The sequence below is a fragment of the Sprattus sprattus genome, assembly GCF_963457725.1.
Source record: "Sprattus sprattus genome assembly, chromosome: 9".
Taxonomy (NCBI): domain Eukaryota; kingdom Metazoa; phylum Chordata; class Actinopteri; order Clupeiformes; family Clupeidae; genus Sprattus; species Sprattus sprattus.
Genome location: NC_137928.1, coordinates 1,645,956 through 1,665,153, shown reverse-complemented (window position 1 = coordinate 1,665,153; position 19,198 = coordinate 1,645,956). Strand labels below are relative to the sequence as shown.

The 19,198-nt window shown below is 40.4% G+C and overlaps 1 protein-coding gene across 1 annotated transcript in view; it reads right to left on the bottom strand.

Moving 5' to 3' along the window:
- LOC308369950 (NACHT, LRR and PYD domains-containing protein 3-like) overlaps positions 1 to 16,467 on the bottom strand; it is a 34,629-nt gene extending 18,162 nt beyond the window's left edge. The window contains exons 1-7 of the mRNA XM_080844511.1: positions 16,388 to 16,467; positions 14,514 to 14,608; positions 13,568 to 13,609; positions 13,009 to 13,131; positions 12,681 to 12,803; positions 11,561 to 11,677; positions 4,770 to 6,569 (exon numbers count right to left, since the gene is read on the bottom strand). Of these exons, the coding sequence (XP_080700637.1) occupies positions 4,770 to 6,569; positions 11,561 to 11,677; positions 12,681 to 12,803; positions 13,009 to 13,131; positions 13,568 to 13,609; positions 14,514 to 14,557 (2,249 nt within the window). The 5' untranslated portion in view covers positions 14,558 to 14,608; positions 16,388 to 16,467. The remainder of the gene's footprint in view (positions 1 to 4,769; positions 6,570 to 11,560; positions 11,678 to 12,680; positions 12,804 to 13,008; positions 13,132 to 13,567; positions 13,610 to 14,513; positions 14,609 to 16,387) is intronic.
- Between the last annotated feature and the right edge of the window lie 2,731 nt (positions 16,468 to 19,198).

Sequence of the window (19,198 nt, the reverse complement as noted above, 5' to 3'; positions counted from 1 at the left end):
GTCAGGGTACATTCATTCAGCCTGGGAGAAACAACATGATACACCTGAACAACAGACGGGTCCAGTGTCCTACAGGGTTCAGGGGTTAGTGGTGGTGTGTTGATGCCCTATAAGGGTTAGGGTTAGTGTCCTACAGGGTTCAGGGGTTAGTGGTGGTGTGTTGCTGCCCTATAAGGGTTAGGGTTAGTGTCCTACAGGGTTCAGGGGTTAGTGGTGGTGTGTTGCTGCCCTATAAGGGTTAGGGTTAGTGTCCTACAGGGTTCAGGGGTTAGTGGTGGTGTGTTGCTGCCCTATAAGAGAGCCATGTTGAAGAAATCCTCAGAAAAATGAGATCGTGTACCTGTACCCTGGACCCCATTCCCACTGCTCTGCTCAAGTAACACATCCCCACTCTCAGTCCTTTCATCACCAAAGTCGTTAACCTTTCCCTTCAGTCTGGCTGTGTCCCACCTGCTCTCAAGGTTGCTGTCATCCGTCCCCTTCTTAAGAAGCCCACCCTGGACCCGGAGGTTCTAGCCAACTACAGGCCTATCTCAAACCTTGCCTTCCTGTCCAAGGTGTTAGAGAAGGTAGATGCTTCTCAACTTCAGGACCACCTCAAACACAACAACTTGTTTGAAAAATTTCAATCAGGATTTCGTTCAGCCCACAGCACTGAAACAGCTTTGCTCAGGGTGACAAATGACCTGCTGATGCCAGCCGATGCAGGATCACCCTCACTCCTCATCCTCCTGGACCTGACTGCTGCATTTGACACAGTGGACCACACTATCCTGCTAGAGCGCCTCCACACCACCATTGGACTATCAGACTCTGCACTCAAGTGGTTTCAGTCCTACCTTTCTGGCAGAACTGAATATGTCTCACTGGGAAGTTGCAAGTCCAGACAGCTCCCTGTCTCCTGTGGTGTTCCGCAAGGGTCGGTCCTCGGCCCCATCCTCTTCATTATGTACATGCTCCCCCTCGGACGCGTCATCAGCAGACATGGGATGTCTTTCCACTGTTATGCTGATGACACACAGCTTTATATCAAAACTGCCCCAAGCCCCACTGCAGCCATGTTATCTCTCAACGCCTGTCTTGGGGAGATAAAGGCATGGATGAGCAACAACTTTCTCCAGCTTAATAGTAGCAAAACTGAAGCCCTTCTTGTTGGTACCCAACACCAGGTTCAGTCATCCTCCTTGACTCATCTCACCTTCGACAGCCAGTTCATCCCCCTCTCCTCCACAGTCACTAATCTCGGAGTTAGGTTTGACTCTCACCTGAACTTTAATTATCATATAAAACACCTGTGCAAAACCTCTTTTTATCATCTAAGAAACATCTCCAAACTCCGCCCCACTTTAACCCTATCAGATGCAGAGAAGCTTGTCCACGCCTTTATCTCCTCCAGACTGGACTATTGTAATTCACTCTTCTATGGCAGGGCTCTACAGTGCGAGTATTTCACTCGCATATGCGCCTAAAAATAGGTACGTGCGAACTTGAAAAATTATTTACGAGCACAGTGTGCGAGTGACAGACAGTTGTCAATACAGCGCCAAAAAGTGAAGCATTCCATTGATTTCACATGGAAACAAGTGACAGGGTTGCTACTGATGTGAACATATCAAGATGACGCGCTGAACTTCCTGCAAATGAGAGCGACGATTCGCAACCAATGGGCCAGAGCCATATAAAAAGAGAGTACCGTAAATCCTCAAATAGTGGCTGGGGCTTGTATTTACTTAGGCTGCACAGCGCACCGGCCTTTATTTGGGGCAGGACTTTATTTCTTACTTATCTTCTGTTATAGAATTGAATTATTTAAATAATGGGCATAATTGCAGTAGGCTATGGAATTCATTGCATATGCGTTCAACACTTCCTGCACATCGCATAACGCTTTAGGTCGGGGTGTCAACGTAAAAAATAAACATCGGAGTTATGGTCTCCACTGTCAGTCACGGAGGAAAAGATTTCCAAAGCCTTGAATTAAATCATTTTTCTAGACACTATTATGCTTATCGCGGACTGAAAACATTTATTCAACGAGCTGGTTTGATATCCAGCCTAATTTTCTTTCTACCTCCACCTGCTAGTCGTAGCCTATCGCATTCCTCTCGGGTCAATGTCAAACTTCTTTGCTGCTTTTTCTCCCGAATGTTCTTCAGCAATCAGCATACACCATCTCTTTGAATTTAATATAAAAGTTACGTAAGTCTACTACTGCTTTATGATCCCTTCTGGAAAAAGTAACCTAGCCAACTAAAACGTTACAGATAAACAACAGTAGGCTATACGATACGTGCATTTAGGCTAAACATTCGCCTAGTGGTCCTACGTTGGGAAATTTCTTTTTTTTTATTGCAAACAGCCCATGAGATTAGCCAACAATATTATATAATACAAATATTAAACATGAGGAGAACATGTATTCTCATATATTTGAATGATAATTCTGTTAATCAAGTATTGCCTTAAATTATTATTTACATTGATTTAATTGGAATTCAGCTGTAGGCATGAGATCTGTATCTTGGAGACTAATTGCATCCACAATTTGGTACTGCAAGCTAGACTACTATGCAGTAGACACAACACAGGAGGTCCCTTGGCCTGAGAAGGGAAGGAGTTTAATGTGGCTATAATATGGAATTTTAAATGTGCCTAAAACTAGACAAAATTGTAATGAGTTTTCGAAAACTAGACTGAAACTAAGAAGGATAACTATGACTAAATGTGACTAAAACTAATATGCATTTTTGTCTTAAGACTGAATCTAAAATATATGCCAAAATGAACACGGAGATAGGGGACCCCATCATCTGCAATTAATTGTTGCTAGCTCTAATCAGATGTACTAACTAGGCTTATAAGAGAAGACTAACTTTGTATGCCAACGAACACCAATAACTAGAACTAATTTGACAGACTATAAACCAATGTGATACACGTGCTCTCTAGCTATACAGTAAAAGTGTTGCTTACGTTAGATACTGAATAATTTGATCAATTTACCAGCTAAATTGATTTGGAATAACTGAACATGAATGGGGTTAAAAGTTGGAAAATACAATGTTTGGAACTATAGGTCGCAAATGAGTATGACATGCTTTGCTTCCGTGTAAAAAAAACCTGCTGTGCTCCTAAATTTCTTTGTGTGCTCCTACATTTTTTCATTTAGGAGCACATGTGCTCCTTGGGAAAAACCTTAGCGTAGAGCCCTGTATGGGATCACTGGCAAGAACATCCAGAAGCTGCAATACATCCAAAACAGCGCTGCCAGGATTCTGATGAAGGTCCGGAAATATGAGCACATAACACCAATATTACACTCACTACATTGGCTCCCTGTCTCTTTCCGCATAGACTACAAAGTCCTTATAATCACCCATACATGCATTAATGGACATGCACCTCCCTACCTGCAAGAATTAATTAATCCCCAAACCTCCACCTGCACCCTCAGGTCTTCAAACAGCTCGCTCCTCCGCGTCCCCAAAACCAAGCGTCGCACCATGGGCGACCGGGCCTTTTGCTCGGCAGCGCCGCATCTATAGAACAGCCTCCCTGACCACCTAAGGGCAACGCAGACGCTGGATTCCTTTAAAGCTGGACTTAAGACATTTTTATTCAGGAAGGCATTTCTGGCCTTGTGTTGAATCTTTTCTGTTATGCTTATGTTAATATTTAAATTTGTTTTTAATTTTATTGTATTATTATAGTTATTTTCTAATATGTAGGCACTCTGAGATTCCTTTGAATGAAAAGTGCGTTAAAAATAAAATTAATTATTATTATTATTATTATTATTATTATTATTAGGGTTAGTGTAAGTGTGTCCTACAGGGTTCAGGGGTTAGTGGTGGTGTGTTGCTGCCCTATAAGGGTTAGGGTTAGTGTCCTACAGGGTTCAGAGGTTAGTGGTGGTGTGTTGCTGCCCTATAAGTCCACTTAAGGGTGGAGCAGAACAGTGTTCATTAACAAGGCAAAAGCATCGTGATTAAGCCAGTTTGGATGCAAAAGCACATGCCAGCCATCCCAGCTTCTGGGTACGTTTTAGCATTCACACCATAACTTAAAGAAACTGTAATTGGACTTGTGTAATATAAAATGTGATATATTGGTATACAACCTAGCCTGGCATTAACGATATTTACAGGAAATATCTTACGTACTCAAAATAACCCTGAAGTTAAGTGACCCATAGAAAACACCAATCAACTCAGATGTAATACACTGTTTAGTGTTTGACCTTTAATCCATATTAGACTGAAGTCAGGAGTGTTTGCTCTACTCTTAGTTTAGGAGAAATGTTCTCTTATCAGGGCAGTTCATTTACCAGGAACAAAGTCAACTATTTGATGATGTGCTGTGTACTGACAACCAGGGAACTCCATCTAACTTTCTCTCTCTCACACACACACACTCACATACATATAAATACACACACACACACACACACACACACACTCTCTCACACAGTATTTTACCGAGCTGATGTGAACGTTGTGACCACTTGCCAGCTTCTCACACACACACAACATAGACCTTCAATCCATATTCTACTGTTGGTAGGGAGACTGATCAGGAGTGTCCACTCTACTCAGGTGAGTAGAAATTTTGTTCATAGACCTTAGTTTATTTACAATATTGATGATGTGCCGTCTACTGAAAAACTTGCTGAGAAATCTCTTACGCACATGCCCCCCCCCCCCACACACACACACGCACACACACACACACAAACACACACACACACACACACACAGGGTTTTACTCACCCAGCTGATGTGGAAGATGTGACCACTGGCATCAGCTTCTTCAGAACTTCATCAGGACTGAGGAGTTCAGTCAGATCTTCCTCTGGTGTCTTTATGTACTTCTGCAGGTCAAACTTATCCAGCTGCTCTTCTGAAGTCTTAAACTCAAATCTCTTAGTCTCCCACTCTCCTGGTAAGAGCATGTCCACATACAGAGTTCCTGAGCTCCTGTCAATGACCTCCACTACAGCATGGTGATTCAGCTCATTCAGACAGTAGAACAGGTTGATCTTTCTGTCTGATTCATCTTGGTCTCTAATCTCCTGTTTGACACACTGTACTGTTTGCTCTGAGCTCTGTGATTGGCTTCTTGTCTGGGGCAGTAGGTGTCTTAAGAGGTTCTGATTGGACTCCAGTGAGAGGCCCAGAAGGAAGCGGAGGAAAAGGTCCAGGTGTCCGTTCTTACTCTGTAAGGCCAGATCCACTGCAGTCTTGTGTAGGTCATGAAGTGTTGCAGCTCCGAACAGACCAGAGAGCAGAGAGGTTTGCTGTTGGTCAGACATGTTTCTCTTGCTGTTGCTGAAGCACAGGAACACATATAAAGCTGCAAGAAACTCCTGAATGCTCAGATGCACAAAGCTGAAAACCTTCCCCTGGTTCAGCCCAGACTCCTCTCTGAAGATCTGAGTACACACTCCTGAGTACACTGATGCTTCTGTGACATCAATGCCACACTCACTCACGTCTCCCTCATAGAAGATCAGATGGCCCTTCTCCAGCTGTTGGAAAGCCAGTTTCCCCAGTTTGAAAATCATCTCTTCATCTATCTCTTTTCTCAATGTGTACTTTTCATTTGTTATGCTTGTCTGAATGATCAGGAAGTGTGTGTACATTTGAGTGAGAGTCCTGGGCATTTCTACTTTCTCTGATGTTCTCTCGACAACAGTGGAGGTAATCCAGGAGAAGACTGGAATGTGGCACATGATGTAGAGGCTCCTGGATGACTTCAGGTGTGTGATGGTTCTGCTGGACAGTTTCTCATCACTGATTTTCTTCCTGAAGTACTCCTCTTTCTGTGGGTCGCTGAATCCCCTTATTTCTGTCACCTGGTCCACACACGCAGGTGGGATCTGATTGGCTGCTGCTGGTCGGGTGGTGATCCAGAGGAGAGCAGAGGGAAGCAGATTCCCCTCGATGAGGTTTGTCAGCAGCACGTCCACTGAGACTGGCTCTGTCACATCAGAACACCTTGGGTTGGAGTGGAAATCTAGAGGAAGTCGACACTCATCCAGACCATCAAAGATGAACATGACTCTTGAATTGGTGAAGCTTGCTTGATTTTCTATTCCTGAGAAAAAGTGCTGAATAAGATCCACCAGACTGAGTTTTTTCTCCTTCATCAGGTTCAGCTCTCGGAAAGGAAGAGGAAATATGAAGTGAACATCCTCATTGGCTTTGTCTTCAGCCCAGTCAAGAATGAACTTCTGCACAGAGACTGTTTTTCCAATGCCAGCCACTCCCTTAGTCAGCACCGTTCTGATGTGTTTGTGTTGTCCAGATAAGGGTTTAAAGATGTCTTTGCATTCGATTGGTCTGCCTCGTGCTGCTTCTCTCCAGGATGCTCTCTCTATCTGTCTGACCTCATGTTCATCATTGACCTCTCCTCTTCCTCCCTTTGTGATGTAGAGCTCTGTGTAGATCTTACTGAGGGGTGTGGGGTTTCCCTGCTTTGTGATTCCCTCATTCAGACACTGAAACCTCTTCTGAAGATGGGATTTGTGGATCTGCTGCATCTCCACATTTACTGGACCAGGTTGGTATCTGTGTGTGAAAACAAAAACAAATATTAAATAACTTGTTTACTGTAACTTTAGTCAGCACAGTACCATCAGTCAATCAGTGTGTAACATAAATAACTGCCACTCTGTCTGAAGAGTTTCCCCCTAATGTAGTCTATATACTGTAACTGTCACTGTCTGAAGAGTTTCCACCTAATGTAGTCTATATAACTGCCACTCTGTCTGAAGAGTTTACCCCATAATGTAGTCTACATAACTGTCACTCTGTCTGAAGAGTTTTATATAAACTACCCTCAGCACTGTGTCCCCCTAATGCTCTTCTCTCATGTGATTGCTGATGAATTGACTTGTTTCATATTTCCTCTGCAGTCGTTCTCTCTCACTCTCACTACATTTCACCTGCTGACACAGGAGGGCTGCTGGATTTGTGCTTGTCCCTCCAGAATATTGTTAAGTCACTTTACTGACTTGTTCCTCATCTGCACAGACATTTATAATGTCCCACTGTCACCTCTGCCTGGGAGAATGTTATTTTAGGGGATTGGCTTGTGTCTTCAGGTATAAAACCAAGCACTTTTGAGTGTTTAAGTCTCTCTTCGTCTTTCTTCTTCTTCTCTTTTCCTGCTGCTGTTTCTCTTCTCTTTGAGTGTGTGTGTCTTTCAGAGTGGGGATCCTCTCTAATTATTGTTTACTATATTTCATATTTCAAGACATAATCATTTTAATTCAATAAGTGTTGTGTTTTCTGTGACTGTTTATTTAATTTGTTATTTTCATAGTTCAAAAGTTTAGAACCAAAAACGTGAAAGTGATACTGACAGCGTAGTGTCATGCCCCTTTAACAAATAAGTGTCCTGGGAACATGTGACCTAGTGCTCAACCAGTGATAAGGAAGCAAAAATCTGCTCTCATGGTTCTTATCTTTCATGTTGTCCGCTTCATGTTTGCTACCGCTATGTTGTATCGTTGCACTGTTTGTCTGCTCCCGTGTGTTGTTTAACGTGATTCTGATGTGCTCCGGCAAAATCCAAACGTTATAAATAGTGCTGAAGTTATAGGTTAGTAAAGTGGTGGAGTTGATGGACATGGGTTTGGCTTTTGGACTTGATATCCTCCCTTGCTTGTTTTCTTTAGCCTACGAACGCTTGATAAAGTTAATTGCAAGTACCGGCATTTGGCGTGGTTGCTGTACTTCCTTGTTTACTGCCGGGCATCATGGGAGCTGTAGTTCTCTAATGCAGTGATCAGCTAAATGCACTTTTGCATAGACTTTCCAGTATGTAGCTTGATTGGTTGAGATGAGTTGAGATATGAAATGTGTACATGAAATATGATGACTTATATTTGTATTTTGTATATGATGCATTTATTATAAATTACAATTGATATATTTATTAGTAATATTATATTGAATTTGATGAATGTATGATGTTGATAGTTGATTCATATTGCAACACTATTTATCGTAGAATATTAATTGATATGTTATTTATTATTGTTGCTTATTGTTATTGGGAAATTGTGATGAATGAAATATGATGTTTGTGCACACAAGTGAAACAAGTTTTCTTAACTTTTAGGTTTATTACCTACTGTCTACTACTATCTGCTGTCCACTACTGTTCTACAACTGCTTTGACAAATAAACCAAACAGAAGTGAAAATTGAAGTTGAATTGACTGAGTAATATCCTTTGCACCGGGTTGCCCCTTTCCGTTGGGTGGAAAAACGGAACAATAAGTTGGAAACATTTTGTCGACCTGTAGCATATTTTTTTTATGTCTTGGAAAACTGGTTTGGACAGAATTGCTATACCTTCAGGGTTTTTCCTGGGTCAAAATGGCTCTTCGGTGCTCCCAAAAAAAAATTGCGCGTTTTTTTTTTTATTTCTTTTTTTTACATTTTAGAAATAATGGAGGCTATGCTTGAGGTTATCATTTTGCTTCCACTTTAAATTTAAATAGATAGGCTAATATATTGATAATAGCCCAAGCCCCATGGTGCTATCATGTACGGTTCAAAGATTCAAGATCAAGGTTTACCTCATATGCAAACTACTGAAATCTTGTCAATAGAATCTAGAACTAGCCAGTGGTCAGAAATGGAACACACAAATTATGAAAGTCAAGTTTATCTATTATTACTATTCATGTTTATTATACAAACCTACATACCATTATTTTCACCAATGGAGGCTGCGTTGGAAATCAATAATCAAACTTTTGACAGTATTTTGAGTGGAAATGTAATGTGCATTTGTACAGGTGTATTCGTGTACGTCGGGCTGGCCCTCGCAGTGGAACGACAGTTTTCAACCACACCGGTTTATCAATAATAATAATAATAATATTAATTATTATATTCGAGATGCAACACAAGCGAGTTGAGCTTTCAAAACCAATGCTGTTGTCTGCCTTCCCGAGGCCCCGCGTTCTACTGGTACTCGCGTAGACAAATCAAGTAATAGCCTACACCTGTGTAAGTTCTCACCATAGCAGATATTTTAATAAATTGAAAGCCATGAATATTGAAACCGCCGACTGATGAAGTCAGGATGCATCCGCAGGTTGAGTAATTAAGTGATTGGCTCTGTCCATTCGCGTACCTCACAGTTGCGTATAGATTAGACTTATCAACTCGATTACCATTGATCAAAACAGAACGAGAGTTCGGCTGTAGCCTACTTGAAACATACTATTCAGAACATATTCGCTGACGTGCATTGCATACGTGATGAATTGCTCCCAAATCTGCTTAAAACTAGTGAAGGTGTTTTAGAATAATATTTATGCCATATACAATAAGTGACTTTATGTAAACACCACTTATTAAATGTTAGCTGCATAATTATTTAGCACAATGCTAGCATGACTCTACCGTAATTCGATTTTTAACCAAGCTAGCCTATTGTACCTATTGAGCCTGTTGATCGCGACCTGTTTACAAATCTGGTTAAAAAGATAAAGGTGAGCTGTTTTTTACAGATACTAAATATTTCCCAGGCATCTAATGGCTTACAGCTACCTGTAAAGCATCTAAACGTACAGAGTAAGGTAGGTTGACTGCTAAATCGGCAGCCAACAGTCTTTGGATAGCTCTCATAAATCAGTTATTGTATATATGGCATTAATATTAGTCTTACCATCACACATAGGATATATAGGTTCACGCACACACTGCTTAAATAAAACTTAAAGCCTACAATCAAAGTATTGTTTTTTTAAGATAATGTAGGCAACTGCTTGCTACTAGCTGCTTTATACAAAAAAAATCAAATTAAAGTGACTAACGTCTGGCAAACTCGGAGAAGCCTCTGTTTAATGATTGGCTGAGGGGGTAGGAGGCGGGATCTGCTGCTGCTGCTGCTTGAATTCAACGTGAGCGCTTAAAACACCATTAAGCTGAATTGGATGACAGTTTTTTTTATTGCAGACTTTTTTTTTGCCTTTAGGCGCTCGGGATTTTTCATAGGCGTTCGGGAAAACGGCTTAGGCGCGCGCCTACATTTTCTCTATGCAGGAAAAACCCTGACCTTATTCTCACTACTGCATTTTTAAGTAGAGGAATTTTCTGAAATGGTTCAACTAGCATGAATGACGAGTAAAGTAACTGTATTTCACTCACACACACACACACACACACACACACAGACACACACACACACACACACACACACGCGAGCACACACACACACACACACACACACACACACACATCTGAAGTATGTGTAAAACAAAACAAAAAACACCAAAGGTGAAAATGACCCAAATCCCATTTTGTCTGCAATACTTTGCCATAACATGTTATGAAATTTCAAAGAATATTACTGATTTAATGGATAATATCTATTTGACTTTAAATATTTCCACAGTGTTACTTTGAAGATCTTTCTAACTCTATTAATTTACTTATGAAGCTTTTTTGATTTGAACAGAAGGGTCAGAGACAACAGTGCTATGTTCCGTTTCCCTACGTCCATGAGTATACTTATACGCAGTACACAGTACACACTTACTAGGTACGCATATTCTCAGCAGGTGAGTGTTGTTCCTAATCTAATACTCTGTGGTGCACTTACCGGAAATTAACTACAGTCCCGGATGGGGGGATAGCCAGCTGCTTAGCATAACTGCCATTCAGAACCAATGGTAATGCTATCAAGCTAGGCTAGCTAGGTATGCTAATTGTCGGTATACATCGTTAAAAACCACCAAAACACTCATGTCACTGGCTTTAATTTGAGAATGGCATGTTAGTAGTACATTTAATATCAGTACAGTTGTTTAATTACTGCTGATATTGACATTTACGGTCTGTAGCCTTGTGGTCTACTGACTCTGCTATCGTAGCCACCATAGCCATTATGTCCGCCATTGATTTCGAAATAAAACGCAAAGCTCTGCCTGGCTCCGTCTCTTCCGCTACGTAGACAAGATGGCGGCCGTTGAGAATGGAAAGTGTACCCTGGTTCCACACTCAAAGTTTTGTCTGTTATGAGTACACATACGGGTCCTTTGGGTATACTTCTTTTCGCCGCGATCGAAAACGGAACACCCTACATACTCAAACTAAGGATGGTAGGTACGGAGGGTATGGATAACGGAACAGAGCGCAGGTCAGCCTCTGGTCTGTCTCATACTGCCACCTTCTGACAATATGGTGGTACTGCAATGATCAATACTACATTTTGTACAAACCTACAAAATGTACTGAAATGGTTCTCAAGATCAGTTCTAGGATTTCACCCTTAGGGGGGCTTAGGCTTGTGACAATGTGAAGGCTAACATCCTCATCAATCAATTAATCATATCAGTGAATGGATTTTGTCCGTCTCCTTTAATATCTAGATACTAACTAGATATTTAAGAAATATCTAGAACTGCCCATCTCATATAAATATCTAGGAAACACAAAAAACAAGTCAAACACATTTGGTACACTTTTACACTTCAGGTGAACTTCAAATGACTGTATGGATGATTATATTCCCTGCTGGTCCTAATTACTACTCACCTCTGACCAGCAGGAACACCTCCTTCTGGTAAGGTAAGTGGATGATCAATGGACTGGTCACTCTTCATGGACACACAGCTCGGTACAAGAGAGTGTGATCTCTTCTGCTGGATGTGGCTATTTCACAGAAACACAGAGAAACACACACACACACACACACACACACACACACACACACACACACACCAACACAAACACAAGCATAGTCTGATTATTGATATGTTTGATTTTCTCCAGGTATTCTGATACAGTGCTTTTCAATATTCTTTTTTTCTCCATGCTTTCACATGTGACTTTTTCTATTTTGTTTCCTGATTGTCGTGTGATGTCGTTTTTTATTTATTTTGTATTTTGATAATTTGTTAGAGTAAATCACATTCGAAAATGTGGTAATTTTTGTTAATTGCATTTATTGAGAGATTTATGATATTGTATATGAACCAAATACCAAACTGTTGTATTTGTTTTAACTGTAGGGATGTTGTCATTTCAAGGAACAGCTCTGTTTGAGTGAACACCACTTGAGACCTTTAGCAAAGTCTGGGGAAATTAGTCGGGACAGAAGTGTCATACCTATTGGTTTTCATCAGCTGAACTAAAAGTGGTCTAAAACTAGGGTCAGCATTTTTAGAGATTCAGTTGGATTCAGTTTCATTCTGCTTGCAGCTACTGAATTAGAATACAACCTTGCCAAATATCTGATTGAGACAAATGGCCATTACACACACAGCATACATAAATCCATCAGGACGACATTATTCTCACTGCTTATGTCTGCTACACACACACACACACACACACACACACACACACACTTCCTTTCACTGCTCCTGTCTTCTAATCACACACACACACACAGATCAGTTTTTGAAGGAGAGTCAGTCTGTGTCTTCATACATAGTTTCACTACTGAGACACATTCAATTATGTAGAATAAAGACTAGAGCCATGATCTAACTGTCCAGTCTGAAGGTCTCCCCTTCCGAAGTTGATTATTCAACATATGGAATCATGGACAACAGAACCACACACTTCCATAATCAAAGGTGTTTAGACACAATGATTTGCACACACACACACAAACACACACACAGCATAAATCCTAGAGTCATAATCTTACTGTCCAGTGGAAGAGTCTCCTCCTGTAAATTGGATTGGTCGATACATGGAGTGGTCACTCTTCATGGACACACAGGTGGGTGTAGGGGAGGGTGGCCTCCTGTTAGAGCTAGATCCCCCCATCCTAGAGAAGAAGAGGAGAACTTCCATCAGGAGAACATTCCTCTCACTGCTCGTATCTGATACACACACACACACACACACACACACACACACACACACACAACACACACACACACACACACACACACACAAACACATACACAGACACTCGCTCACACACACACACACACACACAAACAGCAAAAATCCCAGCGTCATAATCTTACTGTCCAATCGAAGAGTCTCCTCCTGTAAAGTTGATTGCTCGAGGCATGGACCAGTCACTCTTCATGGACACACAGGTGGGGGTTGGGGAGGGTGACCTCCTGTTAGAGCTAGATCCCCCCATCCTAGAGAAGAAGAGGAGAACTTCCATCAGGAAAACATTCATCTAACTGCTCAATTCTGCTTCACACACACACACACACACACACACACACACACACACACACACACACACACACACACACACACACACAAACAAATACACAGACACCCTTCATCATGAGAAGATTCCTCTCACTGCTCATGTCTGCTAATCACACACAGAAACACAAACACACGAACGCACGCACGCATGTGTACTTTCTGTATACGTAAAATGTTTCCTTCTTAAGGCTGAAGCCCCAATACAAATTCCAAATAAAATAAAACTGCCCATCTCATTTGAATATCTAGCATAGTAGACAAGTCAAAAACCTTTGGAACACTTTTATACTTCAGGTGAACTACAAATGACTGTATGGATGATTGTGTTTCGTGTTGAAAGTCCTCATTACTACTCACCTCTGATCAGCAGGAACATGAGATCTCTTATGCTGGATGGAGCTTTATTTTACACAAAATACACACACACACACACACACACACACACACACACACATACACACACACACACACACACATACTGATTATTGATATGTTTTAGTTTCTCCAGGTATACTGATGAAGTGCTTTCATGATTATTTTCTTCCTCAATGCATTCACATGTGTCACTTTTTCTATTTTGTTTCTTGAATGTTACAAATACTAAACTGTTCAAATATTTTTTCAACTGTTGGAATGTAGACAAGTTAAGGAACATTTTAAGGTTTGATTGAACACCACTGGAGACCTTTAGCAAAGTCTGGGTAAACTGGTCAGAACACATCTCTCATATCTATCGGTGTTCACCAGCTGAGCTAAAAGTGATCTAAAACTACAGATGGGTTAGCATTTTTAGAGATTCAGTTTAATTCAGTTTAATTCTGCTTGCAGTAACTGACTTAGAACACAACCATGCCAAATATCTGATTGAGCCAAATGGCCATTACATAAATACAAATTTTTATCTCATCTCTGATTGGTCCAGTTACTAAAACTCCTGCTATACTGTGGGTTGGGTTCTACTTTCTGATAGGCAGCCAAATGAAAACTAAAAACACTCTCATCCAATCAGCTTCAGTTGCCAGGTAGAAATTTCCACACAAATGAAGAGATAAAGCAGGAAGATGATGGTTTTATCCCACACACTCTCAGACATTTATTCTGCTTTTAGTCTCCATTGTCTTAATGCCTTGTATTAACATTAACATTAACATTGCTTTACTTATTTTACTTATTTAAGCTGATGAATGAAATAAAGGATGTACTACAGTAATTAGTAAACAAACAAGTATACACATAAATAAACAAATAATACATGTAAATACAGTGTATATTATTAGTATTATTATTGTTGTTGTTGTCTTACCCCAGAGGCCCATCATCATGGTTCTCTTCTTCACTGGAACTCATTTTGGGGCAAATACACCCCTTTTCCTGGGATATCCCTCTCCTGGTATTATACTGGAGAATGAGAGAGAAAGACAGACATACACAGAGTGTCACAAAGTGTAACGTAACCAAAAATAAGATAAGAGAGCATATAACTCCAATTCTCAGGTCCTTGCACTGGCTCTCAGTCAGATACAGAACTGAATTCAGAGTATTACTTACTGTCTATATGTCACTAAATGGCCAGGGCCATTTAACCCTAACCCTGCATATTTGTGTATAGATATACATTTATATATGAAATGTTTGCTGAATATAGACCAGACAAGTTTCTTAGATCTGCAGGAGCTGGTCAGCTAGTGGTGCCCAGAGTTGAAACTAAACAGGGTGAGATGGCATTTAGCCGTTATGCTGCCCACTGCTGGAACCAGCTCCCCATGGGGATCAGATCTGACCCAACTCTAACCTGCTTTAAACAGAAGATCAAAACTGCCTTATTTTCCACTGCCTTCAATTAATCGGTTGGCTGTATTGATGTCTTTGTAAAATTGTATTTGGTTTACCTGATTTTCCCTCAGGATTAATAAAGTATGCATCTAATTATCTATCAGAGCTTGTCTGGTATGTCGAACGCACCACAAATACTTCAAGTCCCACAATGCACTGTCCCCGCGTTGGAAGCATAGGTCAATTTAGGGGACGCTTGCCCCACTGTCCGGCCCTCGACTCACACCCATTTTTTTTATTTCGGCCCTCTGTGTATTTGAGTTTGACAACCCTGCTCTAGACAGGTATGCAGGGCCTGCACTCTCTCTTCCCTCTGTTGCTGTTCCTATTTCCGGAGCAGTATAGTATGTTTAATTCAGTACGGCTTGTTAAATTGAACAATGTGTTATTATTATTAAGAAGTCACTCCAACTCCAGTGTTTAGCCTATTTTAGGATAAAGGCTTTGGCTAAAGCACATAGCCAGCCATGCACCTATCCAACACTGACAGCATATAAAAATGTGTTGGTTTTTTAAATTTCCAGAGCTCATATTTTGCATGTTGGTGTAGGTCCAATGTCCTCAACCTGGCAACCCCCATAAGCTTCGAGACTGAGACTGAGAAGAAGAGGGGTGACAATGCTCTCGAATATTTTGAATTTTGAATGCAGTACCGATTTATAATCGCTCCTGTAAGTCGTTTAGTATAACCAACAGGAGATCACCGATGTTTTAAGTGCTATTGGTGATACTACTCTGTGTTAGAGTGAAATTACTGTTTCTTTTTGTGGACGGCCCCTGCGCACTCAGTTGGCTGCAAATATAGACCGATATTAATTGTCCAGTTCGTTAGACGGCTCGTTTTGAAGACATTGTGTTTGTAGTTCGTTGCCCTTATGGCTTAGACGATAGATCCGGGAACTTCGAATATGTGAATATCTTTCAAACTTTACCGAAGTTTGAGTTCGTCCTTTCCGTTGTTCCGTGTTACTCCTCCATTTTACAATGGGCGGCACATACAGTCTAGCCTGTTAGCGTAACCTGTTAGCTTACAATGACGTTGGATAATAGAGACTTTAGGACATTAACATATCGTTGTCCACATAAAAGTCCACAATAAACAGTAACCATGCTCAATATCTGGTCTACGTCGAGTGATGTTCCTTTTATTTGTTTTCGTTAGCAGAAAGCTATTGTATTCCTGTCATTTCACATTTATCGGACAGTCGACTATTTTAGGCAAGGCCTGTACAAGGATGCAGACTTATTGTAAGTAAGACTATTGTAGCGTTAATGCTTTCTTTCTATGATTTAAAATCAAAAGCACAGATTTAGCAGTTTACAAGTAAATCTTGAGGTACTCACAAACGGTATATTCTGGATATTTCTTTGCTGAAAAATTCTACCAACGTGTTGACAAAATGGAAGAAACGAGTTTAGTTTCACTTTCATGTGAAGCGCGTGCCTGGCGCTGTTTGAAGAGGAGGGGCGAACAAATGTAAAGGGAACCTACCGCATCATGTATGATAGTCTTCATAATTAATTTAGATTAACATAATGGTACAAGGTGATCCGGAGTAAAAATAGGCTTTCACCACACGTCTATGATCAAACTTCTTTTTAAAATAACTCTTTCACTCATTTTGACTTTTCACAGTATGCCTGAAAAGATCCCATGGTATGCAGGGCATGTCTGACTCACATGAACATTACCCCATCCATAAGGCCTACACACCACACCAAACCCCACCGCTTGTCTACATGACAACCCACCCACCCAGAGGAAAAAGCATCAACATACATACAGTGCCCTCCACAATTATTGGCACCCCTAGTGAATATGAGCAAACAGGCTATGAAAAAATATGTCTTTGCTGTTTATCCTCTTGATCATCCACTCAAAATATATATAAAAACCTTACCTTTTCATTGAGGTAAAATAATTGTATAATGTGGACATTAAATAAATATTATTCTCCAAGACATGTGTGCCACAATTATCGGCCTATAGCCACCGTCCACTGTATTTTGTTGTGGAATCTGTATATTGCACTGCTATTACTCAGTTCAGCCTGTTGGGGGCAGCAGACACCTATTGATGGGCAATCCAGAGACATGACACCTTTTTGCCTGCAGGGGTTAGCAGCGGCCCAAATGATGTATGATCCTGTATTTACAGTTCTTCTCGATTGATTACACACAAAAACTGGAACCTATAACACAACGACCACAACCTGTTACTCTTGTGCCAACTCAACCAATAAACCAATTCTGCTTAACTATAAGCACAATTGTCTGCTTTGGACACAGATTTCAATTGTTAGCTACACTTTCTTCAAAACACAACACACAATTATCTGCTTTAAACACAGATTTCAATTGTTAGCTACACTTTCTTCACAACACAACACACAAGTATCTGCTTTAAACACAGATTTCAATTGTTAACCACACTTTCTTCAAAACACTTAACACCATCCTCTCTACTTCGCACTCTTCCTCAATGCCAGAACCTCCTTGTTTTCAGACAGAACACACTGCTATTCAAATGGCAAAACTTCCATTTCTAATTGTTTTGCCATTTGAAATCAAACCTTTAGCAATATGATGGCCACAGGTTAGCTCCAGGTTTGGAGAGCAATTGATGGCAACATTGAGGTGAGAGGGGATCAGAGAAGCAGAGGAGTGAGAGGAAGAGGGGGAGGAGAAGGAGGAAGAGAAAGAGCAAGATTCGGGCCACTGTGGTCAACCATGTGGTCAACCATGGTATGACCATGCAGGAGGCTGGCCAGAGGGTTCAACCAAACATACTGTAAGCCGCTTTTCAGTTGCATCCATTATCCAGACATTCAGAAGAGAGAACAGTACTGATTGCTCAATAGATTTTGACTGGTTGCAGGTTCATATCAACAAAGAACAAGAGTGAGTTGTGAGTAGTGAGATGCAGGGAACAGTACTATAGGGGTACAAGAAGGAGAAGGAACCAACACAAATTAGAGCAAAGCAAAGTAGTAATTTCTGATACATTTGTATAGCTACTATGAGAGAACATGTTTTCATTCATTAAAAGTCAATGATAGATAAATATGAAATTTGTTTTGAGGTAAAACAAAAACAAATGTACTTCTCCCTGAGAACTATATGTTTTGAACAGTGTGTTTTCAATTTTTTGGTGTATTGTTTACTGACTGCTTGAAAGTGTATATCATTTTGAACACTTTGTTTATGATTTGACAGCAGTGTTTGATTTTTAGCACAGGTCAAACTGTTTTGAGGCGAAAGTTTAATTTTGCAAGAGGATTCAGAGGTTTTGTAAATAGTGCTTGAAGATGAGGTTTTGTGTTTAGAGTTTAGAGAAAATTAGTGACTGTTTCAAGAATGTGTTTTAGCAATTGTAAAAAACTGATCTTTTGGAGAAAAAAAATATATTTTAGTTGTTACTGTATATTTGTGTGTTGTTTTATATTTGAGTTAAAACATTATACAGTTACAATATACAACAGGAGAAAGCGTACAGTAACACTGGACATGAAAAGGCATAATGCTCCTGATAAGGCATTCATACTGGTGTTTTCCCATTTCATAGTGTTTTCCATTGAGCCATTCCATTCCATTAGTGTTCAATCGATGCTTAGAATGTCTACTCATATAATGGTCTGTGTTTGTCATTTGGAAACAAAATACCCTTTTGAGGTGACATAACACATAACACTTTGAAAGCAAAGTAGCATTTTGCAGGAGATATAAAGGGTTTTGCATTTTGTGTGAGTGGTCTAGGGATTTGTGTTAGAGTTTTGAGAAAATGAGGCATGCTTTCAAAAAATGTGTGTTTTCAAGCAATCGAGAAAAACTGTAAAGGTGCAGTTTGAGAGCTTGTGTTGTTGAGTGGCTGGAATGGTGGGACATTGAAAGGCTGTAACACGGGAGATGTTTTGAGCGAACACACTAGATGGACAACTAGAGGCACGTAAACTGCATTATAGTCAAGGACTAACCCTTCAATTACTATCACCCTCTCATCTCATATATATTATAGTCAAGGACTAACCCTTCAATTATTATCACTCTCTAATCTCATATATATATATATATATATTTTAGTCAAGGACTAACCCTTCAATTAGTATCACTCTCTCATCTCGTGTACATATTTTAGTCAAGCACTAACCCTTCAAT